The 27,599-nt window shown below is 40.6% G+C and overlaps 2 protein-coding genes across 9 annotated transcripts in view; one reads left to right on the plus strand and one right to left on the minus strand.

The window, feature by feature from the left end:
- trip12.L (thyroid hormone receptor interactor 12 L homeolog) overlaps window positions 1-3,237 on the minus strand; it is an 85,777-nt gene extending 82,540 nt beyond the window's left edge. For 4 of the 8 annotated variants that reach the window (XM_018263944.2, XM_018263943.2, XM_018263942.2 and 1 more), the window contains exon 1: window positions 2,953-3,093. The gene's annotated coding sequence lies outside the window, so the exon portion shown is untranslated. The other 4 variants (XM_041563477.1, XM_041563478.1, XM_041563476.1 and 1 more) reach the window with 4 other exon arrangements.
- A 284-nt stretch (window positions 3,238-3,521) lies between these two features.
- Window positions 3,522-27,599, plus strand: fbxo36.L (F-box protein 36 L homeolog). Its single transcript, XM_018263945.2, has 4 exons — window positions 3,522-3,655; window positions 14,429-14,537; window positions 19,417-19,589; window positions 27,182-27,599. The coding sequence occupies exons 1-4, from the start codon at window positions 3,560-3,562 to the stop codon at window positions 27,458-27,460; spliced, it is 657 nt and encodes a 218-aa protein (XP_018119434.2). The 5' UTR covers window positions 3,522-3,559; the 3' UTR covers window positions 27,461-27,599.

Below are 27,599 nucleotides of genomic sequence, written 5' to 3' on the forward strand. Positions count from 1 at the left end.
GTACAAGTGCAGTCTCCCCGGGCGCGATCACTAGCCTAGCCCGCTGTCTAAGTGCGACACTGAAGGCCTCAACCATCGGCACAGGCCTCTGACCTACACGAGAGCCGCCTCTGTTTGTATGGCAGCTTCCTGTTGTACTGAGCCGCACATGTCACACACACACAGCACACTCTACTACTCGATACATACACATATATATATCAGTGCTATACACACACACAATAACGCTCACACAAGCACATTGAACGTGGTAATAAAAACACAAAAATAACCCTCCCCCCAGCCTCCACAATAACAACAATACACACAATAATGCCACTACCACTTACACACACAGGCCGCACTGGAATACCAGGAATATGTCTTTGTATGTGTACAACACACCGACTAATCCCTGCACCAAGGGACACTACATACAGACACAGGCCTCATCATAATCACAACACACATATAACCCCCACAAAAGCCTCATCATAATCACAACACACATATAACCCCCACAAAAGCCTCATCATAATCATAACACACATATAAACCCCACAAAGGCCTCATCATAATCACAACACTCATATAAACCCCACAAAAGTCTCATCACAACACACATATGAACCCCACAAAAGCCTCATCATAATCATAACACACATATAAACCCCACAAAGGCCTCATCATAATCACAACACTCATATAAACCCCACAAAAGTCATCATAATCACAACACACATATGAACCCCACAAAAGCCTCATCATAATCACAACACAAATATGAAACCCACAAAAGCCTCATCATAATCACAACAAACATATGAAACCCACAAAAGCCTCATCATAATCACAACACACATATAACCCCCACAAAAGCCTCATCATAAACCTCATCATAATCACAACACACCTATGAACCCTACAAAAGCCTTATCATAATCACAACACACATAAAAACCCCACAAAGGCATCATCATAATACAGACACAGGGAACACAATATATGTTAGTGTATTTGCGGACACATAGACATAATAATAATAACAACAACAAGGACCCATGGACACACAAGCCTCCCATTGCATGCATATAGAAAATCCATTACAAGTCTATATAGTCACATATCATACACAACACTAGCAGTGTGTGTGTGTGTGTGTGTGTGTGTGTGTGTGTGTGTGTGTGTGTGTGTGTGTGTGTGTGTGTGTGTGTGTATATTACACAAAAGCCATGAATATAAATTATATCCTTATAAATGGTGAGTACTGTCATCAGTTATAAACGGTGAGTAATGAGTAGTGATGGCATTTCTGTCACATGACTCACTGAATATTGCAAAATATGAGGATATTAGAAGTTACCTCTGAGTTCCATGACCTGTATAAAAACACTCGGCCTTGTGTTTTTATATGGTCATGAAACTCCTCTGTAACTTATAATATCCTTATAATACACAAAAGCCATGAATATCCTCTAAATTATAACCTTATAAACGGTGAGTTCTGATGTCATTTCTGTCACATGACTCACTGAAACTTGTGTATTATAATAAATAAACTACCCCCAGTTGCAAAATGAGGATATTATAAGTCACCTCGGAGTTCCATGACCTGCCTTCGGCCTCGTGTTTTTATATGGTCTCCTCGGTAACATATATATATATTTTACAAGAGGGGGTACTTTATTCACTATAATATATACATACATGTCTCTCAAGCCCAGCAAATAGGGGACACAATATACAATGGATGTACACACACACACACATTCACACAGGCCTCACAACAGTCCTAGTTGACAAGGGCACATTTTAAACCTACACAAACTAAGTCATTGTGTCATGTACCTATTTAAACACACATTGTACACACATTGTACACAAAGCACAATACAGGCAGGAAAAGTAAAAGGGCTATAGAGAGATATGTGATATACAATCCCCTGTATAGAGAAACACACGACCGGCACAGCAGACTCCTATACACACACACACTCTACAGACACAAACACAGCAAATAGTGTGCAAGTACAAATGCACAAAATAAAGGACACATCACAATCCCAGTCCATAAAGGCAGCTTGTGTTTATACAGACAGCATACAGAACCAATGTCCAGAGAGTGTTATACACAGACACATATATATGTACATAGAAACACACACACACGTATCCCACTATAGTTGTATATATATATATATATATATATATATATATATATATATACATACATACATACATACATACACACACACACACATATCCCACAATATTAGTATATACACACACACACACGTATCCCACTATATTAGTATATACACACACATGTATCCCACTATAGTTGTATATACACACACACACAAAGCAGTGCATCGATCAAGGCCAGTAGACTTTTGAGATGGGGGTGGGGGGCAGCAATAGGCAGTAAATCCCTAAAGAATCTGTTAATGTTGCTCCCCATATGTGGCCCCTACTGCAGGAGAAGCTCCAGCAGCTCCCACACTGTATATTATTTCCCCCACCCCCAGCCAAACAATGAGCAGCCCAGAGAAAAGCGAACAGAGCGCCCCTCTCCCCCAGGCCTGGCAAGTGTGTGGCCCCAGTGTGCTCTTAGGGAAGTACGTATAAGATTGGGCCCAGGCCCCCACAAACATTAGGCCCAAGAGTTGTAGCCAGAGCTCAGTGACAGCCCAGGAAACCTGAGACCCTTCTGTCCGTGTCTATCAAGGGACATCCACACATGACACAATGTATCTCATTACTGTACATTAGGGACGGCCAGTCCTCCAGCCGTTGATCAAACACACACTTCCAAAAACCTTGGTTATCAGGAACTGGAGTTCAACAACAGCCGGAGGGCCGCCACTTGTACGTACATGCCCCCCCACACGCACGTAAAGTTGTTCACTGTTGCGCCGCTACGAGCCCGAGTAATGGACTTCTCCCGTCACCTCTGGACATGTCCAACTGTACCTCGGTCTCCGCCGCGCTCCCCCTAATATCTCCGATTCTCTCCAGCTCCTTCTCGGCGATCAGCTGAGGACGCGCACGTCCCAGATCCCTCCGCGCGGCACTATTTTTCCCCCCAAACAGATTCTTCCGCCAAAGAACTACGTACCAGGAGAGCTAGGAAAAACGTGCCCTCTCGCCGGACTACTTTGATAAGGTGATAGGAGTAGCGTGTAGACCTCAAAGACCCTTGGTAGGGACAAACCACATTGGATTCAGGCTTCTAGTGTCAATAAAAGTTAACGGAAGGCCCTGTTGCCGGAGAGGCCTCCGCTCACAGTACCAATCTAACAACACCTCGGCCAGTCTCTTTGTCTCACACACAAAACTGTTTAAGTTCTTCTGATCATTTTCGCCAGACTCGCGGTGTCACGAGAAAGTTACTGGGACAGGTACAAGGCACGGCGATGAACGTGTTCCAGATACGAACTGCTAACTCCTCAGTTATTGTTCGGAAGGGCTTTGGGGCGGATAGATATTTGATGAACGTTATTCGCCCTACGCGCAAAGATCCTCTTCCAGGTAGTTATTCGCCTCCGGTTGCCGTGGAAACCGCAAAGAGCGTCTCAAGATGGCGGCCGTGTTGCCGACGATTTTATACAAATGTGATGGGCAGGCTCCAGCCCCCAGTAAGGACTTCTATCATCTTATTGTCACACGTACAGAGGTAAGTGAGGCCAAAACGTATATACAGCAGCCTGTATACTGGAGGAAGGACCCTGCAAACCTCTGAATTAGTTCTGTAATATGGGGGATGAGTGGTATGCCTGGCACAACATGTTGTTATGTGGCCAAGTTTTATAGTTCATGTTGTCTAACCTGCTCTGGTTTTAAAAAAAAACAAAAAACTATATATATATATATATATATATATATATATATATATATATATATATATATATATTGCTTATAGAGTGACCCACACTCCAAAATCTCGTGTCACACAATTTTTATTGATTCATCCCTCATGCATCCAACATTTCGGCCGTCGTTGGGGCCTTTATCTCGTGTCACAGAATTTTTATTGATTCATCCCTCGTGCATCCAATGTTTCGGCCCTCGTTAGGGCCTTTATCTTAATAAAGGCCCCAACAAGGGCCGAAATGTTGGATGCACGAGGGATGAATCAATAAAAATTCTGTGACACAAGATTTTGGAGTCCTGGTCCCTCTATAAGCATTAGGGCAGGACTACATGGCCGTTTCTGCCGCGATCCGCCGCGCTGTGCAAAATCGCAGGCGTTACGTTGCATGCGACGGAAACAAGGTAAGTAATGGCAGTGTCGGATCGTTTGGCATTGTTAATGCGACACGACACGACTGTCGGATGCAGGTGCAGCGTCTGCATCCGGCAGTCGTGTCGCGTTGCATCAATGCTGTGACACGATGCAACAATTGAATTACTTACCTTATTTTCCGTCGCATCTGACGTGACGCCAGCAATTTTGCGCAGTGTGTCGGATCGCAGCGGAATCGGCCATGTAGTCCTGCCCTTATACAACAAAAATTGACCCACAAACGAATATTGAACTAAGATTCTTACTGGACGTGTGTGTGAAAAAATATATATGCACACTGGGATTTAATTAAAAAGTTAAAATCCATATTTTTATCACCCATTTAAATAGCTAAAACATGATACAATCACCCCCAATCATGTGCTTTCTCACCAGTCATGTGACCAGAAAAAGAACCCTGCACCAAGAGAACAAAATTATCTTAGTTAGGGCAAATATACAGTTTAAAAAGATACATTGATTAAAAACAAAACCACAGGAATATATGCAGAAACATTGTATCCTTGAAAAATAACATTATGTTTCGTTACATAAAAGTGCTTAAAGGAGAAGGAAAGTATAAAACTAAGTAAGCTTTATCAGAAAGGTCTATATAAATACACCAGTAAAACCTCCAAGTAATGTTGCTCTGAGTCAAAAGAAACACAGCATTTCTTTCCTTTTATTGTGTACACATGTATGTATGTAAGTATGTATATTTTTATTTTTAAAGCGCTCCTTGAGGGCAAAGCACTGTACAGCAAAACAATAAATTAGTAGTAACAAGCAAGGGGTCATTGGAATAAAAAGTAACAATAAGTGCATTATTAGAAATACAATTCACATAAATATAAAAAATATAATTACAATACAGAATAAGTGCTCAGTGTCAAGGAAACAAAAGGCTAGAGGACCCTACTCAGTAGAGTTTACAGTCTAAATGGGAGGGGCTTCTGTACAGACTTCCTTCTTTCATCTTAAAGGAAAACTATACCCCCAAACAATGTAAGTTTCTATAAAAAGATATTGCATAAAACAGCTCATGTGTAAAACCCTGCTTGCTGTAAATAAACCATTTTCATAATAATATACTTTTTATTAGTATATGCCATTGAGTAATCCTAATTAGAAAATTGTCATTAAAAAATAAGGGCAGCCCCCTGGGATTGTTGGATTCACAATGCACACAAACAAACCATACATGTTAGGTCACATGAGCCAGTTCTGTATTTTGCTTCCACGCTTCTTCCTGTTACAGTTAGAGTTGTAGTATTTCTGGTCAGGTGATCTCTGAGGCAGCACACAGACCATCACGAAATGGTGGTTCAGGGCAAGAGATGTAAAATGGCACTATTTACTTAAATATATATATACCCTTTTAGTAAGATTCTTTAATATGCCACTTAATATGATATAAACTATCTGTTGCTTAAATATTCATTTTGGGGGTATAGTTTTCCTTTAAACCTCCAGGGCACAGCATGAGCATGCTCAGTTTGTTCCTCTCCCCCTACCTTTTCCCATCCCTGCTGTAATCTGAGCCCAGAGCTATGAGTGAGCAGGGAGAGACTCAAGCAGGAAGTGATGTCACACCAAGCTAGTATGGCAGCTGCTATCCTAAACAACTAATTAGAACTTCTAGAGCTTTTTACTCTGGTTTGGTAAAGCATTCTACAGAATAAATATAGTGTTATGGCTTGCAACCTATTGCCAATAATCTGCCTCAGTAGCTTTCCTCCTTCTTTAACACTGGTTCAAAAAGCAAAGGAGGGAACAATGTTTATTCAGACCTAAAGGAGCTAAGGTATTAAGTAGGGATGCACTGAATCCATTATTTTGGATTCGGCTGAACCCCCGAATACTTTGTGAAAGATTCGGCCAAATACCGAATCCAAACTTGCTAATTTGAATATGGAAATCAGTGAAAGGGAGAAGAAGAGAGCTGCGGAAAAACATTTTTTAACTTACTTGTTTTATGATGAAAATTCACATGATTTTTAAGGATTCAGATTCTATTCAGCCAGGCACAAGGATTCTGCCGAATCCGAATCCCTAGTATTAAGGTTTTTTTATCCAGAATGCTTCCCTCTGGAGAAGAACTTTTGATCTGTTACCCCCTCGTCTCAAAGGTGGAATATGGTCTATTGCTATATACTTAAAGGTGGGCAACATTTGTCCTTTTTCGAGAAAGTGCTTTGCAGTGGGTTTATTAGTAATACCATCCCTAAAAGCTGGACTAATTGCGGATTGGTGTCCATCCATTTGCAGAAGCAATGTTTGATCTTTTTTCCCAACATAGGACAATTTGCATGGCTGGACATGTTATCAAGCAAACCACATGTGTGCTAATACAGGTAATATGATGTCTAGCAAACCGTCTACCTGTTTGTGGATGGAGGAAGGAATCACCAGGTGTCATACATCTGCATGAAGTGTAGTTAGGACAACAAAAACACCCTGGCTTCCCTCCCGACAACCAGCCGCTAGATTTCTTTTGATAGCAATCCACTAGATCACTCTTTACCAAAAGATTACGCAAATTAGTACCCCGTCTGTATATAGGTACATAGGACAGCACCACTTTCCGTTAAGCTACCTGGTAGCTGCCCCCATGCACGGAAAACCAATAAACAGAGCATTGCACTCATCAGGTCTTTAAAGGGGTTGTTCACCTTGGAGTTAACTTTTATGAAGGATAAATCAATCATTGATAAAGGCCCTAAGGGGGGGGGGGCTAAACGTTGGACACAAGATTCATGCAATAAAGGTGACATGATTCACTAAAAATTTGGAGTGCGTTTCCATGGGAAGAATTATACAGTAAATATTTGATCCAGCACCCACAATAATACAGAAAATCCGGATCAGAGTGCGGCTGCCGTTGTGTACACATATATATATATATATATATATATATATATATATATATATAATATATATTAAAATATATATATATATATATATATATATATATATATATATATATATATATATATAGACCAAAAATACTGTACAAAAACCGCACTCACAGGACTTTATACAGGTGCAAAAAAGATCTATTTATTTTTTACGACGTTTCGGCTTCTATTACTGAAGCCTTTCTCAAGTGGTGTGTAGATATATATATATATATATATATCTATGCAATAGTAAAGTATGCCCCAGCACACTCTTCAGTGTGTCAGTAGGAATCTCGGTGCTCGCTCCTTAGGAGACGCCGTCTCATCCCCTCGTATTATACACAATAGGAATGAATGAAGCAGCACTCGATTAATGCAAAAAGTGTATTAAAATTCAGTACATCACAAAGCGAGGTTTCGGACAAACTGTTTGCCCTTTATCAAGCCAAATGAACGTTCATTTGGCTTGATAAAGGGCACACCGTTTGTCTGAAACGTTGCTTTGTGATGTACTGAATTTTAATACACTTTTTGCATTAATCGAGTGCTGCTTCATTCATTCCTATTGTATGTATGTATGTATGTATATATATCTATATATATCTATATATATATATATATATATATATATATATATATATATATATATATATATATATATATATATATATATATATATATACATGGGGACACACACAATTGAACTCCAAGATTCAAACAAGACCTATTGTATGTATGTATGTATGTATGTATGTATGTATATATATCTATATATATATATATATATATATATATATATGTATGTGTGTATATATATATATATATATATATATATATATATATATATATATATATATATATATATATATATATATATATATATACATGGACACACACACAATTGAACTCCAAGATGCAAACAAGACCTATATGTCATAAGTATATCTGTGTAACATCTATGCCTAGATACTAATGTTAACCCATCATGCCTGAGCACCCTCCACCCTAGTAGAAGTGAGATAACGTCAGGAAGGTGGGTGTGCAGACAGCCACAACAAAGGAGATGTAGCAAAGCCGCACACTGAATTATGTATCCATTGCACCACCCACTAGGGACACACACAAAGCTGGCGGAATACACTTTAAACCATAACTTTTATTAATTAGAACTTTAAAACAAATTAAATGTTAAAATCACATTGGCTTTGTGGTTCAGCGGCAATTATCGGACATTAAAATGTGAGAATATCTTACCATGCAGAATGATACAGTTCCATAGCATATAGTGTATTTATGCCGCTAGACTTAGCCGACATTGCAGCTGTATCAGAGCAAAGCAATCAACTTAAGTCTGGATTTCGTCAGTATCTAAATAGGCCAGTGCAGGAGAGTGTATGTAGATAACATAGAGTCAGAGTGGGCTATAAAATTGTTTTCAGACATGAAGATGAAAATGCTGATAACAGGGGGGTATCTGCTAATTATCTGACCCTTTCTCTGTCCAGATTTATACCACCGGATTTAAGTGTGAGACGAGTTTCTCAAGTCACCTCATTGGTGCTGCGCCCCTTGGGGTCCCTAACCTTTCAAACACATTTTCCAACATTCAAATAGAGAAAGTGTTGGGGAGCCAAACAAGCATGCAAATAATTCCATGGGTGCCAAATAAGAGCTATGATTGGCTATTTGGTAGCCCCTATGTAGACTATCAAGCTGCTGGAGGCTCTGTTTCACATTACACTGGGTTTTTATGCAAACATGACAAGCCAGGAATTCAAAAATAAGCACCTGTTTTGAAGCCACTGGGAACAACATTCAAGTTATTGGCTGCTCACGGGTCACTGGTTGGGGACCACTCTCTTTGATGCAGGGATCATGTATGACTGTTCATTGCGCCGAAAATGGAAAATTTATTTGCACACACTGAGCATGAGAGCTTAAAGGGTTGGTTCACCTTTAAGTTAACTTTTAGTATATTATAGAATGGCCAATTCAAAGCAACTTTTGAATTGGCCTTCATTTTTTCTTTTTAATAGTTTTTGAATTATTTGCCTTCTTCTTCTGACTCTTTCCAGCTTTCAAGTGTGGGTCACTGACCCCATCTAAGAAACAAATGCTCTGTAAGGCTACAAATGTATTTTTATTGCTACTTTTTATTGATCATCTTTCTATTCAGGCCCCTCCTATTCATATTCCAGTCTCTTATTCCAATCAGTGAATGGTTGCTATGGAAATTTGCACCCTAGCAACCGGGTTGTCAAAATTGCAAACTAGACAGCTCCTAAATGAAAAGCGAAATAACTCAAAAACCTCAGATAATAAAAAAATGAAAACCAATTGCAGATTGTCTCAGATTATCACTCTCTGCATCATACTAAAAGTTAAACAACCACTTTAACACTAAGGGGCCCATTCACTAAGCTCGAGTGAAGGAATAGAGGAAAATAAAAGAAAAATAGTTTGAATTTCGAATGTTTTTTTTTGGATACTTCGACCATCGAATTGGTTACTTCGACCATCGAATTCGCTACTTCGACCTTCGACTACGACCTTCGAATCGAATGATTCGAACTAAAAATCGTTCGAATATTCGATCATTCGATAATCGGAATACTGTCTCTTTAAAAAAAATTTCGACCCCCTAGTTCGCCACCTAAAACCTACCGAGGCCAATGTTAGTCTATGGGGAAGGTCCCCATAGGCTTTCCAAGGTTTTTCTGATCGAAGGATAATCGTTCGATCGATGGATTAAAATCCTTTGAATCATTCGATTCAAAGGATTTAATCATTCGATCGAACGATTATTCCTTTGATCGTTCGATTTCGATTGTTCGATCGAACGAATTGCGCTAAATCCTTCGACTTCGATATTCGAAGTCGAAGGATTTCAATTCGGCAGTCGATATTCGACCCTAGGTAAATGTGCCCCTTACTGATATTTAAAGGGAAGAGTCACACAGGGGAGTTTACATCCATTTCTATTGTGACCTAAGATATTTTGGCATTTCAGCATTCACTCTTCACTTTATATTTTTTTAGGATCCAGGACCCTAGAATTACAGGTGAATACATAAGGAAAGGGTGGGGGCAGAAACTGGGAATGAAGGGAATAGCCAAGGCAAAGTCAGTGACATCAGGCAGGTAGGCATGGAGCGATGGAGAAGAGGAAGGATGAATAATTTCACTATACATATATTGTAATCCAATAGGCAGTTATACGTGATTCCTGTATTCAGGTCCGGATTTATAAACTGTGCTCCCATAAGCCACCTGACCCGCTCACCCCCCTTTACACCCGCTCCGCTCGCACCCGACCCTCTCCCCCTGCACCCGACCCGCTTCCGACCTGCTCCCCCATATCCGACCCACTCCTTATGCACAGCCCAACTGCGCACCTCCCACATATTTGCAGGTGTTTAACAAGGAAGCATACTGCCCCTTTAAGGGACGGGTAATCTGAATCTTATTGCCCAAATCTGGACATAGGTAGGACCAGACACTCGATGGATTAAAGTGTAGAGCTCCCCATAGACGCAAAGCTTTTTGTTGCTGAACGACCGATTTTACCAAAGTCTGACCAATCCTTTGAAATTATCGTGAAGTTAGTGGGATTCGAACGATCATACATCTTATGATTTTTCGGCCGACATCTGTCAGAAAATTGATTGGCCAGGTTAAAAAATCTTTATCGGTCCCAGTGCAAACTATCTATGTTGGCAGGGACAAGCAGGCAGCTACCCTTTGTTTTCCTGGCAAATTGGTCTTTTTAGTTGATGGACAATTCGTACGATCGTTCCGAGATAATCGTGGTCTCACGATGACGATCAAATCTTTTAAAAACCTCAACATCTATGGCCAGCTTTAGTCCTGCTACTTAAGGTGGCCACAGACGTTACAATTACAATCTTTCCTGTGACCAGCTTTTCTGTTTTCTCTAGCTGAATCGTACGATAAGCAAGTAGAAACAAAAGAATTCTAACTCTGAAGATTCAGCATGCCGATGATTGGGCAGCCGATAAAAATTTTCCATCCTGTCAGATCAACAAGACAACCAATTTCTAAGGATTTTGCTTATATTCGTTGTCTAGTATCCCACCATACACACCGAATAGCATACGAAACAATGTCAGTGTGTGTATGGCCACCTTTACACAAATACCACACACACATAATTGAATTTCTCTTGACCTTCATTAGATCGGGCTTTAAGGAGAAGAAATTAATAACCAGAGGCTTAAGTAGATAAATATACTGCTGGGTATACTGAGAATTGTAAAAAGATACATCTTAATGACCACATTGACTGGCCTTCTCCAAAGTCTGGACAGGCTTGAAGGGGTTGTTGACCTTTAAATTAACTTTTAGTATGATGTAGAGAGTGATATTTAGAGACACTATGCAATTGGTTTTCAATTTTTATAATTTGTGGCTTTTAAATTATTTAGCTTTTTATACAGCAGCTTTCCAGTTTGCAATTTCAGCAATCTGGTTGCTAGGGTCCCAAATACCCAGCAACCATGCATTGATTTGAATAAGAGACTGGAATATGAATAGGCGAGGGTCTGAATATAAATATGAGTAATAAAAACTAGCAATAACAATAAATTTGTAGCCTCACAGAACATTTGTTTTTTTAGATGGGGTCAGTTACCCCCATTTGAAAGCTGCAAAAGAGTTAGGAGAAGAAGAAGGCAAATAATTTAAAACTTTAAAAAAATAGATAATGAAGACCAGTTGTAAAATTGCTTAGAATAGGCTTAAAATTTAATTTCAAGGTGATCCACCCCTTTAATAAACTTCAGAATACAATAACTTGTCAGAAAGCCTACAGAGTTTGGGATACTCCCTATGAACTTGCTTAACATAATAAACAAATGACAAATCATATATAAATGTAGTTTCATTTTGGTATATTGATGTGGCCTAATGGTTATTATTCTTGCAGAGGTGTTATCCAAATTCTTGTGTGTAATTCCTTTGGGTATTTCCTTTGTTTTCCTGCCACATGTCAACAACATACAGGAAGGTTAGTTGTCTCCTGGTCAGATTGACCATAGTGTGATGGATTTAATCAATTATTCCTTTGAGCGTCTCTCAAAATCATTAGTATACAATGCTTAAATAGCTATAATATTTAATTAGATGCTCACCAAATTTGTCCCAAACCTGCCGCTTGTTTTAAGCCTACATGCGGTTTCAAAAAAAGGGTCACTCACCGCTCTCCAATAATGGTCCGGGTGCTGCAGAACCCGGAGCAGGGGGAGAAAGCGTTTCACCAATGTTCCACACGTCACAGACTTCTTGGAAGCGGTAAAATTCCACAATGCTTTATTTCACATAAAGTAACAGGCACCTAACTCATTTAGTGTGTAACTACACACAGGGCCAACATCAGAGGGTTCAGGGGGCACTGTTGTACTGGGCCTAGGCCTAAAGGGGAGCCTGGCTGTGCTCTAATTTTCGAAATATCAGCGCCGCCCTTAACAGCGCCAAAGCCACGAGAAGACCCAAAGCCATGAAAGGAGCCGAAGTTAAAGTCCCAAAGCCGTGAAAAGAGCCAAAGTCGAAGGCCTGAAGCCGTGGAAAGACCCAAATTCACGAAAGGAGCTGAAGTGGAAGTCCTGGAGCCGCGAAAGAAGACGAAGTTGAAGTCACAAGTGAACACCGATGAGTTTTTCTTTATTTTATTAAATCCCTGGCCAGGACCGGATTTACATAGCAGGCGCCCCTAGGCCCACTGCCGTTCATCGTCCCCATCCCCTCCGCTTCCTTTGTGTACATGCACAAATTTTCAGCATCGGGTCCAGAGTACTGGGGATTGGTGCACAGGAAATTTTAAAAACTATTGTATCTCCTGTGAATCCCCAGTGCTTCAGAACCAATGCGGGTGTGGTTGGGTGACAGGCCGCCCCCATAAAATTCTGCCACCCTAGGCCTGGGCCTTTGTGGCCTTTCCACAAATTCGGGCCTGTCCCTGGCCACCAATGCATTATTTTAATACTCTATAGACCCCTGCCACCAAAGTTTTTTAAAAAAAATATTCTCTGGGGCCCCAATGCCAGTGTATTTTAAACAAAACTTTTATGGGGGAGCCCTGGTGCAAATGTTTGTTTTTGGTTTTTTTTTACAATGTTTTATAAGGGGACCCTCACCATCAATGGGTTTTTATAATTTGTGTGTGGGGGGGGTTACCGTTTTTAGTGCTGATGTCTGTTTGGTGTGGGTGGGATCTGGGTTGGGGCTTGGGGCTGGGTCCAGAACTTTTTGTTGTATGGGGCCCCGAAATTTCTAATGGTGGCCCTGACCACATGTAATCATAGGTATAAAACACATTTAGCCATAGTGTGATGGGGCCATAGACTGAAAGCTCTACTGGGGGCACATATGGATTATGGAGGGTTTAATTATAGGAACAGAGCAAGATGATCAGTTTTGTTAATAGCGTTGCTGGAGAAACTTCCATGTTGATCTGTTTGTGATACATAAAATAAATGTTATGCCTGCTTTCATTTCCAACAATAGATGTTGAATAAATAATTGTGTCAACTTGCCTGATTCTTCAGAAGAGGAGACTGAAAATAAAGAACTGGTTGAGCCAGAGAATTTCCATGAGAAATGTCTGGTTTCCTCTGACTGTATCATATGCTGAATAGAGGGCACCAGAGTCTTTTTGGGAAGATCACTTCCAGTACATTGGTTTTTGTGTTTATTAAAACTTTAGCAGAAAGGTGTGATTGTGGCTTCATGGTTGCAGTGCATTATGTTCACCAGGTGAAGAACTTGACATCTTCCTTGCAGTTATGCAGGAATCCTGAAATGTGAAGTACTCAGAGCATCAAACACTTAGATCTCAGTGTAAAATTTCACCTTTCTGCCAAGAGCGTTGACCAGCCTTAGCAGTGGGAAGTTTTAAATCTTGAGTATGAGGTTCAGCACCCCAAGGAGGTATAAAGTGGGAGTGCACAGAGGTGTTGCCACAGAAGGATTATAAACCACAGTATCTGAAAAAGTCAGAAAACATAAGTATAGTTATATTCAGGCTGATCTCCTCTTGGCCGGAAAGCTGTGCAGGTGGAAGCTGTGATTGTCAGTAGAACTACAGGGAGATGCAGAAGGGAGTGGATCCGCTTCTCTCAACCTGCAAAAACAACCAACGCTCCGTGTGCCCTCCCCCTAAGGCTTGGTACACACAAGCATGCAGTGTGGTGCAGATAGATGAGATTAAACATTTTCATCTTATTTTCATCTTATTCCCTCTCTGCAGATCATTATGAGATACTGGAAAATATCTCTCAGAAATGAATTCCGAGGAGCCAGACCAGGGGAGGTCAAAGAGTCTCACCAGGACTTTGTGGATGACCCAACGCTGCAAGGTAAGTAGATGATATGTTGGAAACACACGTATACAGCACGTACATGCCAGAACCAGTTATTATGGGTGCTTAGCAATGATTCCCAGTTAATTTCTCTTATAATTTTGCCTCTGTGCAATCCAACTCTTAGGGCTGTAGTTTTAGCAAGTGGATTGTTTGTGATTTGGATGTGCAGTTGTACTGATCAGTCAGCTGTATAGGGATGTACAGATTGAGGTGCTTGCCACCTGTCACTTCTGTTGGCTGTTGACCCCCAATTCAAGGCAAAGGTGGCTGTCTGGATTATTATCCAGAAGGGATAACACCATGGTGGCCAAGGCCCTTCAATTAAGGCAAGAAAATGCAATTTATAGTACATGGGAAGCCTCTTTAATAATATGTGCTTTTTTGTATTTGTATACCAGCTCCATGTAGACAGATTCAGAGCCCCAAAGCCCTGGTGAGTAGCTTTACCCCTTCTCATTCAAGCAGAAATGAGTTGCTCTAGTGTAGTGCTGCACTTTATGTGCAATCAATGTAGCCCTGCAACATGCATTCATTAAACGTCTCCTCAAATGCTCATGATCTGGTAACCCTAATATAGAAGTACAGTGTATAATTTAATGGAAATGACCGAAAGAGGCTTTTGTTGCCCTAAAAAAAGAATATATTGTGACAATAAAGGAATTTTGCGGCTAAGACTGCTGATTGTAATGCTCCTTCCTATCCCACAATTTTCTGCATGAATACAAGTTTGGCCTGGCTGGTGTGGCCTAAGTAGGAAAGTGAGCTACACAGGTGGAGATCGTTTGAACAAATCTTCATTCTTGCTAAAAAAAGAATATATGTTGTAGTGCCGTAAAACTGTTGACATTGCTAAAAGGTTTACAAGATAAAACACAGAGAGGGAAGGACATTGACATCTGCCCAGTAGCCCTTTTATCTGACAGGGCATAAGAGTCAGTGGTCAGACCATGACAGTGCAACTCTGCAGTCACAGGAGAGGTAAAAGCTGTTGGCTTGTTGGCGGATGGCATTTTATAGTCAGTCACAAGCTGCGTTTGTGAGTCTGCTTATGAGCAACCAATTATCTTGAGACTTCCAAAAAAATCACCAGTGCTCATTTGCCTTCTCAATTGCTCTCTGCCTCCAGTCAACCATTTGCAGGAAGCAAAATATAGTAGCCATGGTACCAGAGCAGGTGGGAAAGAAGTACTTGAGCAGGGGCCCAGGTTAATTATAGGGATCATCAGCCTGGGGCTCCTGGGCCTGCAAGATAAATAGCTAGGCCAAGCCAGTAATAAGAGGCAAGGCAATTAGAGCGTAATGACAGGGAGATTAAAATACATGTAGAATGCCTTTATGTTAAGCAGCAGGAATATAAATGCACAGTGTATGTAAGATGTTGTTATTAAGACATACATTTCTAGACAGGCATAGGTTAGTGCAGGCAATGGCAGGTAACAAGTTTGTTTAGACTGTACCCATTTCGTATTTGGGACCATAACAGGGTGTAAGGAGCATGGGTAGCTTTATTAATCATCATGTGCCAAATCTTTTCATCAATAAAATACGTGTTTCTCCGATGAAAGATCAAGGTGAACCCATGCATTTTCTAGGCAATATATAATAATCTGCACTGAACACAAGCATTTTAATGCAAGCATACACAACAATGCAACAAGTATCTGCCATTTCTGAATCTCCACTGACAGTTGGGCAGCCTTTGGACAATGCTGAAGTTCTGCATCATGCTCCTGTCCATAACAGAGCCACTACTGTTGTAGATTAGTGTCATTCTTGTGATTCTCTCTGGCTCTAGAAGATGTTAGGGGCATAGCAAGTCTAAACTGTTAACATAAAAGGAGACATGAGAACCTGACCCAACTTGTGTAGCCATACAAGCCAGAGTGCAGATTTTACCAGAATTAAACCCATGAGGACAACATTACTCTCACACACAAGGCGAATTGAGTTTTATGCTGCTGATGACACAATTAAGGACAATAAATGGTTCTCGTGTTTGTGACATGACACATGCATGAGTGGATACTGAACACGTGTGATTGCTGCTGTATATTCAGGTAATGTCACGTCCCAAATTAGAATCTAAACATGTAATTAAAGTACTTGATGGAGCATTTCCTCGTTAACTGAGGGTGTGGTTTGCAAGTGTGGAATGGTGTGTCATACAGCTGCACCAATCTATTTCCTTATACTTCCAAATCAGAGGGACAGTTGGGGTACCTACTGTAGTGATAAGAGAAGTAGGGGAAATTGTTTTCTGAAAGCTCAGAAGTCCTTGTTATTTGGGCAATAATGATACATGTGTGCTACAATCACAGGGATTCCCTTTAGCTCTTTCCATATCCCTGCTCAGTGAGCTCCACTACAGCAACTGTCTGATTGCAGTACTGGCTCCAGCAAACACAGGGCATTTGATATTCTGGGATAATGGGAACAATACAAGGATGCAATGCTAGAAATATAAATATTAAGAGTAAAGCAAAATACTTGATTGGATTAATGACTCGAGTGGTCAATTTCTATTCTCTGGGTGGAAGTGGTAGAGCGGAGAAAGCTGCACTACATATATTGGGGTGCAGATTGAAAATCTGAAGACAGGAGTAGCGCACAGTGCTAGGAGGCACAGATGAGCACTGCCCTTACCCCTACTAGTCCCTAACTGTGAATGAAGAGGGATAGTTATGGGGCTGATGGGGGGACGCCCATGTGTCTCCCCCGTCCACCTCTCACTAATACAGCTCCCACTAACACAAGCCAGCCCTGTATTCGTGGGGGGGGGACTCAGTTCTCTGTGCTCTGTTTCGGAGTGCAATGATCTCCCCCACTAATTATCTGTGGCAATGAAGGAAAGGCAGAACTGCATTGTGCTATACAAATGACTCCTCTTGTCTTGCAGTGCTAGAATGGTGCACACATTACAGGCAGATGAGTGCTTGCATGGAATACCTAGCTGTGCAGGAGCAACAGGAGCACTTTTGCATAAATATCTATGTTACTTTGGTAAATGTCTGTTTATGGCAGGCGGCACTATTTATATTGCAGAGAATGCAGTTATTGTATGTTGTCAATGTGGCTCTTTCTCTGGCAGATGGAGAGCACATTCCCAACTCGGCCGTTAATGAGAAACAGCTTCTACAGGATGTTATTGCAGCCTTGTTGTGCTGCTAGCGCTATGAAAGGGTGGGGTGTACATGAATTAAAGTTGGGGACTAGCAGTATGTGGAAGGGAACTGGGCACACTCACGGTTAAAGAGACTGTAACAAGGGGTTATGTTCTAGCAGCATTTATTCCCCTACATACGTTACAATTTTAATAGGCATTCTGTACACTGCACCGGGATCAGTGTTTTACTGTCTAGGATTACTCTGACTTTTTTCACAAAGCTTGCTTTATTTTATTTATATATATTGATGCACCATGCACTAATAAAGATCCTTTGATATACATTTGAGGAGTCAATGCCGTGAGTGCTTTCGCTGGACTGATATATATATATGTCTTAGGACAGCACCTCCTGAAAAATAAGCCAGCACCAAGGGTCTTAATATGAAAATATATATGTATATATATATATATATATATATATATATATATATATATATATATATATATATATATATATATATAAAAAATACTTGTGGTTTCCGCACACCACTGAGCAAAGCAAAATACCCAGGTGCTACTCAAAAGCAAATAACAATAGACTTTCCAAGGGAGAATGAGTGCACACTGGGAGCATTTAAATTAGTTTAAGACATATTTTTATTTAGTTAATTAAAAACAGGCCGACGTTTCGGTCCGCGTCTAGAACCTTTATCGTCTTGATAAAGGTTCTAGACGCGGACCGAAACGTCGGCCTGTTTTTAATTAACTAAATAAAAATATGTCTTAAACTAATTTAAATGCTCCCAGTGTGCACTCATTCTCCCTTGGAAAGTCTATATATATATATATATATATATATATATATATATATATATATATTAACATATATAATTAAGCGAGCAAGCAAACTTCCTAATTTATTGCCAATGAATACATTTCACTGATCTAACAGAATATATGCTGTGCCTTTCTAGCTTTCATTTGTAATTTGACTGACGAAGGGGCCTTGGTGCTCTGAAAGCTTGCAATGTATTTTTATTGTTAGCCAATATAGGTATCACTTCTACAATACTTTTTGTATTTGTTTGTTTTTTTATTTGTTATTTTTGCTACCGGCTAACACGATACCAAAGTTTTTGCACTCTGTAATAATAAAACAGTACCTTGTACTTGATCCAAACTAAGATATAATTAGTCCTTATTGGAGGCAAAACCAGCCTATTTGGGTTTGTTTATGTTTACATGATTTTCTAGTAGACTTAAGGAATGAAGATCCAAATTACAGAAAGATCCATTATCCGGAAACCCCAGGTCCCAAGCATTCTGGATAACAGGTCCCATATCTGTATATGTTTTACTCATCAAACCTAATCTGACCGATCATTTAAAAATGAATCCTAACACTAAAAGGGAGTAGCACAAGTCCATTTCAGTTTGATGCTACAGTATGAATGGAGATATTCCCTAGGAGTGGTGTCATGGAACCCGTTGGGCACAGAAGCCATTTCTTCCTGTCAATTTGTTGATTTCATAAATCATTTTGCTGCAGTGTTTGCAACTGTAAAACATCATATTGATTTCATTATTGGCTCACTGTCATATATACAGTTTATGTTTTTTTCTCTCCTTGTTGATTTGTTTTGTATTGTCAGCCTCAATTGTGCCAACAACTTTAATGCTGCCACTAATGATTTCCAGTCCCTCTTTTGGCCAATCAGCAGAGCTGCATGAAGGGATAACCATGATCTCTATGTGTTTCCTCCGCAGCACAGATTGCTATCATCTTTGGCCAGAAAACCCTGCATTACGTGCTAAACCTGTGCAAAGGTTCCTATGATTACCTTGAGCGACTGTCTGAGCCATTGCTTCTTTATATAATGACTTTCCTGGAACTAGAGGACATTACCCTTCTCTCTCAAGTATCTCACACCTTTCAGAAGGTAAATATACATTTGTGATTCAAGAATGTTCTTCAGTACTTGTGTTTCCATTACAATCCCTAGGAGAATACAACTTACAGAAATGGAAATATAGGCCACTAGGTTTCTGTGTTGAGATAAAGGTTCCAAGAAAACCAGGGGCCTAGGATGTGTGAAAAATATAAAAAGTAGATTAGAGGCTGATGAAGGCCACAGGCACTAGAGGGCCTAGAGTGGGGGGAAGAGAAACGTTGCTGTGGGACCCTTTGCTGGGATGATGAAACTGGTGTATTAGTGCAACAGGTAATGTATATAGAAGCATTGTGCACTTGCCCTTGAATTCGTAAACGAACCTTGTATATAAGAAATTTATTTTAGCTGTTATACATCATTCACTTAAAGGATAAGTAAACCTTTAAAATAAGTGAATGTGAAATAGATGAGAATGCTATTCTAAGGACTTTGTGCATTCATTATTTATTTTTCTTTGATTCCAAGATATTAAGGGATACATGTACTGTTAATGCGTGAATTATGTTACAATAGCGCCACCTGCTGGTCAGTTTCCAACTATTCTGACCACCTAGTAGTCAAGGAAGTTGTCAGAAGAAAGAGGCTGCTGTTATGTTCTTCTGGAAAAAAATAAAAACCTTTCTCATACCTTACAGAATAGTCGAAAACTGACCAGCAGGTGATGCTATTGTAACATTCACTCATTAACGGTACATGTATCCCTTAATATCTTGTAGTCAAAGAAAAATAAATAATGAATGCACATTGTAAAGGTTCATAGAATAGCACCCTCATCACTTTTACATTGACTTATTTTAAAGGTTTACTTATCCTTTCAGTCCCTGCCTCAGTGGTGCTTACAGTCTGAGGCCATATCACATTCATACATTAGGGACAAATGTATTTTGAGCCAGTTAGCCAGCCTGCATGGGCGGATTTTCATTAAGGCTTGGGGAGGCTAAGTCTCCCCAAACTTGCCTGACACTCTTTCCTGACAGAAAAAAAAAAGACAAAAAAATGGCATTTATATCTCCCTTACTACTGGAGCAAAGTCTGTCTCCAGTTGGTATGGGGAATACTACTAGCAGCTTATATGTCAGATGGGACTGTAATTACTGCGTCTGCATATTTAAACATCCACAACAAAGATCAACTATATTTTCTTTATCTTCTACAGCTTCAATTTAAGTTTAAGTCCCGGTACAGCTGCTAGAAATCGGATTGGCTGTAGAATGAAACTTGCACCTCCCTCCAGCCAATCCAGTTTCTGCTCCGTGTTCTGGCCCTTAAACTGTGCAGAAAGTGCAGAAGCCACGAATGTGTAGCAGATATGAGAGGAATACATGATGTGGGGTCAGCAATGAGTGTCCAGGCATGCAGTAACTAACATTCCCCAATGGTTCTGGCCCTGTGAGTGCTATAACCTATGGCTGCCATCAGCACCCACCCCCTGCTATCTTACACAGCCTTTACACCAGCAAGTCAGTGAACATGGTTTTTATTTGTGAAAAAAGAACATAATGGGGGAAAGGAGTCATGGTGGGATAGATTAGATAAATATGAAAGTGCAGAAGAAAAGAAAAGTGTTAAGCTCCCCATAGACGCGACAATTCTTCTTGCCGAAAGACCGATTATAGGGAAGTCCGACCAGTCCTTCGAAATTATGGTGCGGTTAGTGGGATCCAAACGATCGACCATCTTACGATTTTTCGGCCGACATCTGTCAGGAAATTGATTGGCCAGGTCAAAAAATCTTTGTCGGTCCCAGTGCAATCTATCTATGTTTGCAGGGCCAAGCAAACAATGAGGAGCTGATCTTTTAAAAATCTCAACATCTATGGCGAGCTTTACAGAAGGAGAAGAAATTGGATCAGAGTAGGAGAAGGAATCTGAAACACAGAAAGTTCGAGCACATAAATGGGAAAGTGGAGGAAAGCAGGAAAAAGACACAGAAAAGCAGAAAGAAAGGAGCACAAAATAGAATGTGTGTTCTAAATTGTTTAACATTCTGTAAATCCGTGATCCCCAACCAGTAGCTCGTGAGCAACATGTTGCTCCCCAACCCCTTGGATGTTGCTCTCAGTGGCCTCAAAGCAGGTGCTTATTTTTGAATTTCAGGCTTGGAGGCAAGTTTTGGTTGTATAAAAACCAGGTGTATTGCCCAATAGACTCACCTGTAAGCTGCCAGTCAACAAAGGGGCTACCAATAGCCAATCACAATCCTTATTTGGCACCACTCAGGTACATTTTTTTAATGTGCGTGTTGCTCCCCAACTCTTTTTACATCTGAATGTTGCTCATGGGTGAAAAAGGTTGGGGACCCCTGCTGTAAATGATATGGTTGTGGGCCCCTTCCCAACAGTGCCTGTGTTGGTAGCAGATTAAACTGTGCCTAATCTGACAGCATTGTGCTTGGCACATGTACTTGAGGTATCAGTGCCCACTACTAGTCACACTATCTACTTGGGCTGCCAAAATCCACTGTCTTTCACTTTTTAACATGCTTGTGGTGCCACAATCTATTGCCCTAAGTGTATAATATACTTGAGCTACCAGTATCCACTTATTATTATTTTAAATTATTACTATGTTTAATGTGATCAGGGCAGTACTCACTTACTCTATACAGAGTAATCTAACCCTGATTATCTCAAAACTAAAGTAAAAAGTTAAGTTAATTTAGTCTAATTTAGCAAAGATCCATCACTTTATACTTTCGCAGGATTAAAAATCAGCTTTAAGGCAATGGCACGCTGGACATTTTGTTGCAGATGGTAATTCGGCGCTATGTCTGCAGACAAAATATCCCTAGTTTCCTTCCCACCAGCAGTAATGGGACTTGCGATGGGAAAACATATACATCACTAAAGTAGCCCGAAGTATGTTTCCCACCAGCAATTAACATTACTGCAAGTGGAAAGAAAACTAGGTTTACCTGCACTGGTTTGCTATGGCCAATGAATCGTCCTGTGTACCATAGCCTGTGTGTGGCCACCTATAGCCTCCCCAAACAAAAATATCACCCTCCGCCAGCTTGTATGTTTTTGGAGTGTGGGGGGAAATCATAGCACATGGAGGGAACCCACACCGACAAAGAGAGAACATAGAAAGTCCTTGCAGATAGGGTTCAAGCTAGAATCAAACTCAGCACCCCAGCATAGCAAGGGAGAAGTGCTACCCACTGAGCCACCGTATTTAGCAGTATAAAATATTCACCCCAGTTTTAGATTGGTTAGTGATCTAACTTGTGGTTTTGTATCAATTTGGGCACCATTGTTTTAGTTAGAATGAGATTCTTGAGCTTTGTGCAGGGATGATAGATCTGATAGAGATGACAGTTGCAGTTTAATGGCTACAGAACTATCTGTAAGGGGACACATGGGTGACTGTCCCAGTGCCCACACTGCCTATGGAGATGGAGAAAAGAAGTACAGGTGTGGGATCTGTTATCCAGAAACCCGTTATCTAGCAAGCTCCGAATTACGGAAAGGCTGTCTCCCATAAACTCCATTTTATCCAAATAATCCAAATTTTTAAAAATTATTCCCTTTTTCTCTGTAATAATAAAACAGTACCTTGTACTTGATCCAAACTAAGATATAATTAATCCTTATTGGAAGCAAAGCCAGCCTATTGGGTTTATTTAATGTTTACATGATTTTCTAGTAGACTTGAAGTATGAAGATCCAAATTACAGAAAGATAACAGGTCCCATACCTGTACCACTGTGCACAAAAGCAGATATCTTGCAGAGAAAGCAATGTGATTAGATGCTGCCTTTGGCAATAAAGGGAAAACAGGCTCCATAACATGAGGTTTTTGGGTTAATACATTGAAAGAATGTAAGTACAATTCCCACGGAATTCCCAGAAGCTCCAGCATGTGAAATGCATTTTATATTCCCAAATACAGAATATTTTCCATAAACTAATCTGCATGTTTGAAATCAAATTTGCTGCAAAAGGTTTATTGATCTAACCTGCGCCACTGTGCTCTTAGTGATCTGATATCAGGAGATGGCATAATTTATAGCCAGAAGGGGGAGCTGAATCCCGTAGTATGGAGAATGTGTCTGATTGATTCTACTCATTTCCCTATTTAGCTGCAATCTGAGTGCTATTTGTACCCCAGTAGTTAGTGGATGCAGAAATTAACCCAGACCCCAAATCTACAGGAAAGACCCAGTGAGCATTAAAAATTAGATATGTCTTCTCCATATCATTTGAAGGGGGAACTATCCCGATAATAAAAATTTAATATAATCTTCCTCATACTGAAGTAAGAAACCTTTTAAATATAATCAATTACATATTCTGCATTGTTTCTAAAATCAAATTTATATTCACTATTCCTCTTTCAGCATCTGTTTCTCTTCATTCTGTCTTCATGGTGTCAGATGAATGATCCAATATATTCAAAATATCCAATACATTCCTAACAGATGAATAAGAGCTCACTCAAATAACTGATTCCAATACAAACAAAATCTAACAAAATAACTGTCTTTTGCACAAATTCTGCATGTAGAGAGACATGATATCTGGTGATTTTAATAGAGTGAGCTCTAATACATCTTCTAGGCAGAAGGAACCCCCCTATAAGATATATTGGATCATTCATCTGACACCCAACTCCTAAATGAAGACAGAATGAGGAGAAACAGATGCTGAGAGAGGGATAGTGAAGATAAACTTGATTATTTCATAAAGAATGCAGAATATTTGATTGATTGTATTTAGAAAATTTCTTATTTCAGTATGATGAAGCTTATATTAAATATTCATTTTTCACGATAGTTCCCCTTTAAATAATAATAAGATGTCATTTAGCTGATTCACAGTTACGTATAGCCAAGAAGAGGGCAGGGGTTTGGATATATGAGGGATGTGTCTGGGCATAACAATTTTCAATAAGAGAAGCAGCTAAGACTGTGCTCATGTGAGTGTGAAATTCCACAGGAAACCTATTTCTCTTGCTTGAAAACATTCCAGCATCTTTTCTGGGGGTTCTCTCTTATTGTATCAAGAATTTCTTTCTACCCCCTGTGCAACAATCTGGCTGCCAGGCTGTGAATAAGCTGCAGAACCCAGAGGGTTTTCTAGGAAAGATTTCCCTGTGTCAGACCAGCCTGTGCCGGAGCAGTGGCACCATCCTGTCTTTACTTGTGTGCTGCAGTATTATCCCTGGCACCATGCCACCTGCAGCCCAAGGCTTCTTTATGTCATTTTTTTCAAACACCCTACTCACATGGGCCAAGGAAAATGATTTATATGTGTGTGTGTCTGTGCCACGTGCATAGGTACAGGGCTTGGGGTGAGGCTCAAAGTGTACTTGCCCTCCGTACCAGGGGGAAAAATGTAGTACAAAGAACAAAGTGGGGGAATTATCGCCAGCAACCACTTTGCCACACTATGCATCACTTTACCAGGTGCAAATTCGTCACTATGCTAATTCCCTAAAGTGCAAAGTTGTGTCTCAGCAGCCAAACGCTGGAGATTTGTCACTGGCTTTACTTTGGCAGTGCAAGCATTTCATAGCGAATTTTCGCTAGCGTCCATTTCTGCCTAGCAAAACTTTGCTTACCTTAAATGAGAACTAAAGCTTAACTAATGAAATCGTCTAGAAATGCTGTACATTATGTTTTGGGCTTCTGTACCAGCCCAAGGCAACCACAGCCCTTTAGCAGTAAAAATCTGTGTTTCCAAAGATGCCTCAGTAGCTCTCCGTCTTCTCTTTTGCTGATTCACTGCACATGCACTGTACTTATCTTAATACAGCTAATTACTACATGGCAGCACAGAAACCAGTGCAACTAACATCAGAATTTAATAATCAGCCCTGTAGCATCAGCTTGTATTACAGGCAGTGTCGGACTGGGCCGGTGGCCCAGATCTGCTTCCCAGTGGCGCGCGACCCCCGACATAGAGGCAAAATCAAAATTTCACGCGCGCGCTATAGTGTTGCGCAACACGCACTGACGTGGCACTGAGCACTGATGCGCATACACATACCCGGCACCGGAGTGCCGGAGGGGGGTCTGGGGCTAGTAGCCCCGTTGGGCCCCAAGCCCCCAGTCTGACCCAGATTACAGGCCAATCTCATTTTCCAATTCCAATCTCATTTTCTGCCTGATATTTGTAACAACCCCTAAGCTTAGCTTCTCAACAGCTGCTCAGAGCCCACTGAGCATGTGAGTGTCACAGACACTTTCCAAGATGGTGACCCCCTGTGACAAGTTTGAAGTCCTGGATCATTGCTGCTATTGAGATGCTGAACCTTTAGGCTGGTGCAATAAGTTCAGTATATAAAATATGGCATTTTTAGCCACATTCATTTTTAGGGTTTATTTGTCCTTTAAATCTTTAAAGGAACAGTTGAGTGTGAAAATAAAAACTGTGTAAATAAAAAATGTTTCTAATACAGTTAGTTAGCCAAAAATGTAAACTATAAAGGCTGGAGTGAACAGATGTCTAATAAAACAGCCAGAATCCAACTTCCTGCTTTTCAGCTCTATAACTCTGAGTTAGTCAGCGACTTGAAGGGGGGCCACATGGTACATTTCTGTTCAGTGAGTTTGTAATTGATCCTCAGCATTCAGCTCAGATTCAAAAGCAACAGATATGACCCATGTGCCCCCCTCAAGTCTCTGATTGGTTACTGCCTGGTAGCCAGGGTAACCAGTTAGTGTAAACCAAGAGAGCTGAAAAGCAGGAAGTAGTGGTTTGGCTATTATGTTAGACATCCAGTCACTCCAGCCTTTATACATTACATTTTTGGCTAACTAACTATATTAGAAACATTTTTATTTTGCACAGCCTATCTATTTATCCAGTTTTATTTTTACACTGAACAATTCCTTTAAGGCTGTTAACACAGATGTGGTTTTGCCTCACAGAAACGCAGAGCAGTTTTTAAAAAAGCCAATTGCCGGGTAAAAACGCTTAGCAGATTCAAGCTTAGTCAGTGGCACACTAGGTTATCGTATTTACATGGCGGTTGGCTTTTTTAAAAACTACGCCACGTTTCCGTTCAGAAAACCATATGTGTGTCCATGCCAAATAGTTCTGATTTTTGAAGGCAATCCCGCTTTAAAAAAAGAAAAGTCGCCAGTGTTTTTACAACTTTAATGCATTTCCGGCAGACAGGATATGATGTCCCCAACATAAGATTGAGAAAGATGTAGCTTAGTTTAATCAGTTCGCCTGGTCTGGGGTGGCAAAGTAAACTCCGGGCGAAAGAGGTAACATTCTGTAAAATTCGCATCTTAGTGAATTTGCAGAGTAACGACCGTTCGCCAGAGCGAAAAGTCGTCTGGCGATAGAGTGCAAGCGAACACTTGTTCGCTAGGGAATTGTCCACTACGCCTGTTAGTGAATTAGCAATATCCCTGCGGATGAGATTTCTGTTGAATTGACGCTAACGGCAGCCACTTCTCTCTTTAGTGAATCTGTCCCATCATACTGTGCATGCTCATGGGCCAACTAGCATCCAGTTGTACTGTGCCACATACAGCCCAGCTGCACCCCAGTATATAGAGCTTACAGAGCTACTGTACAGAATTCTCTCAGGTTGCTAACAGTGTTTTATACCTTGCCTTACAGCTGTGCAACTCAGACAGACTGTGGGAGCACATTGTGGAGAGCTCCTGCGACAAAGTCACCCCCGAGATGAGGGCTCTAGCGCAAGACATCGGCTGGAAGCAGCTCTTCTACACCAACAAACTGCAGCTGCAGTTACAGCTCCGGAGGCGAAGGACGAGAGATGGAGACAGAATTACTCTGAGTTGCCATTACCCACCATCTTCCCTGCCAGAGAAGCCTGCAGAGCATTATGGGAAACTGGAGTGTGGCCTCGCAGCCGGTGCCAATGAGAGTATTTAGCACAGTTACAGTCATCCATATGCCATTTGCCTGTGTGTGTGTGTGTGTGCACATCCATATCAGTCTAATAGTTTCATTTATCTATCAATCAATTTGCAACAATGTGTCTCTCCACTGATAAAATTGCAACAATGTGTCT

Source organism: Xenopus laevis, chromosome 5L (genome assembly GCF_017654675.1).
Source record: "Xenopus laevis strain J_2021 chromosome 5L, Xenopus_laevis_v10.1, whole genome shotgun sequence".
Lineage (NCBI taxonomy): Eukaryota > Metazoa > Chordata > Amphibia > Anura > Pipidae > Xenopus > Xenopus laevis.

Excerpts from the sequence above, each read along its gene's own strand:
- fbxo36.L (XM_018263945.2), top strand. The coding sequence starts at position 3,560 with ATGGCGGCCGTGTTGCCGACGATTTTATACAAATGTGATGGGCAGGCT. Across the intron at positions 3,656-14,428 it reads TTATTGTCACACGTACAGAG|ATCATTATGAGATACTGGAA; the intron begins GTAAGTGAGGCC and ends CCCTCTCTGCAG. Across the intron at positions 14,538-19,416 it reads GGATGACCCAACGCTGCAAG|CACAGATTGCTATCATCTTT; the intron begins GTAAGTAGATGA and ends TTTCCTCCGCAG.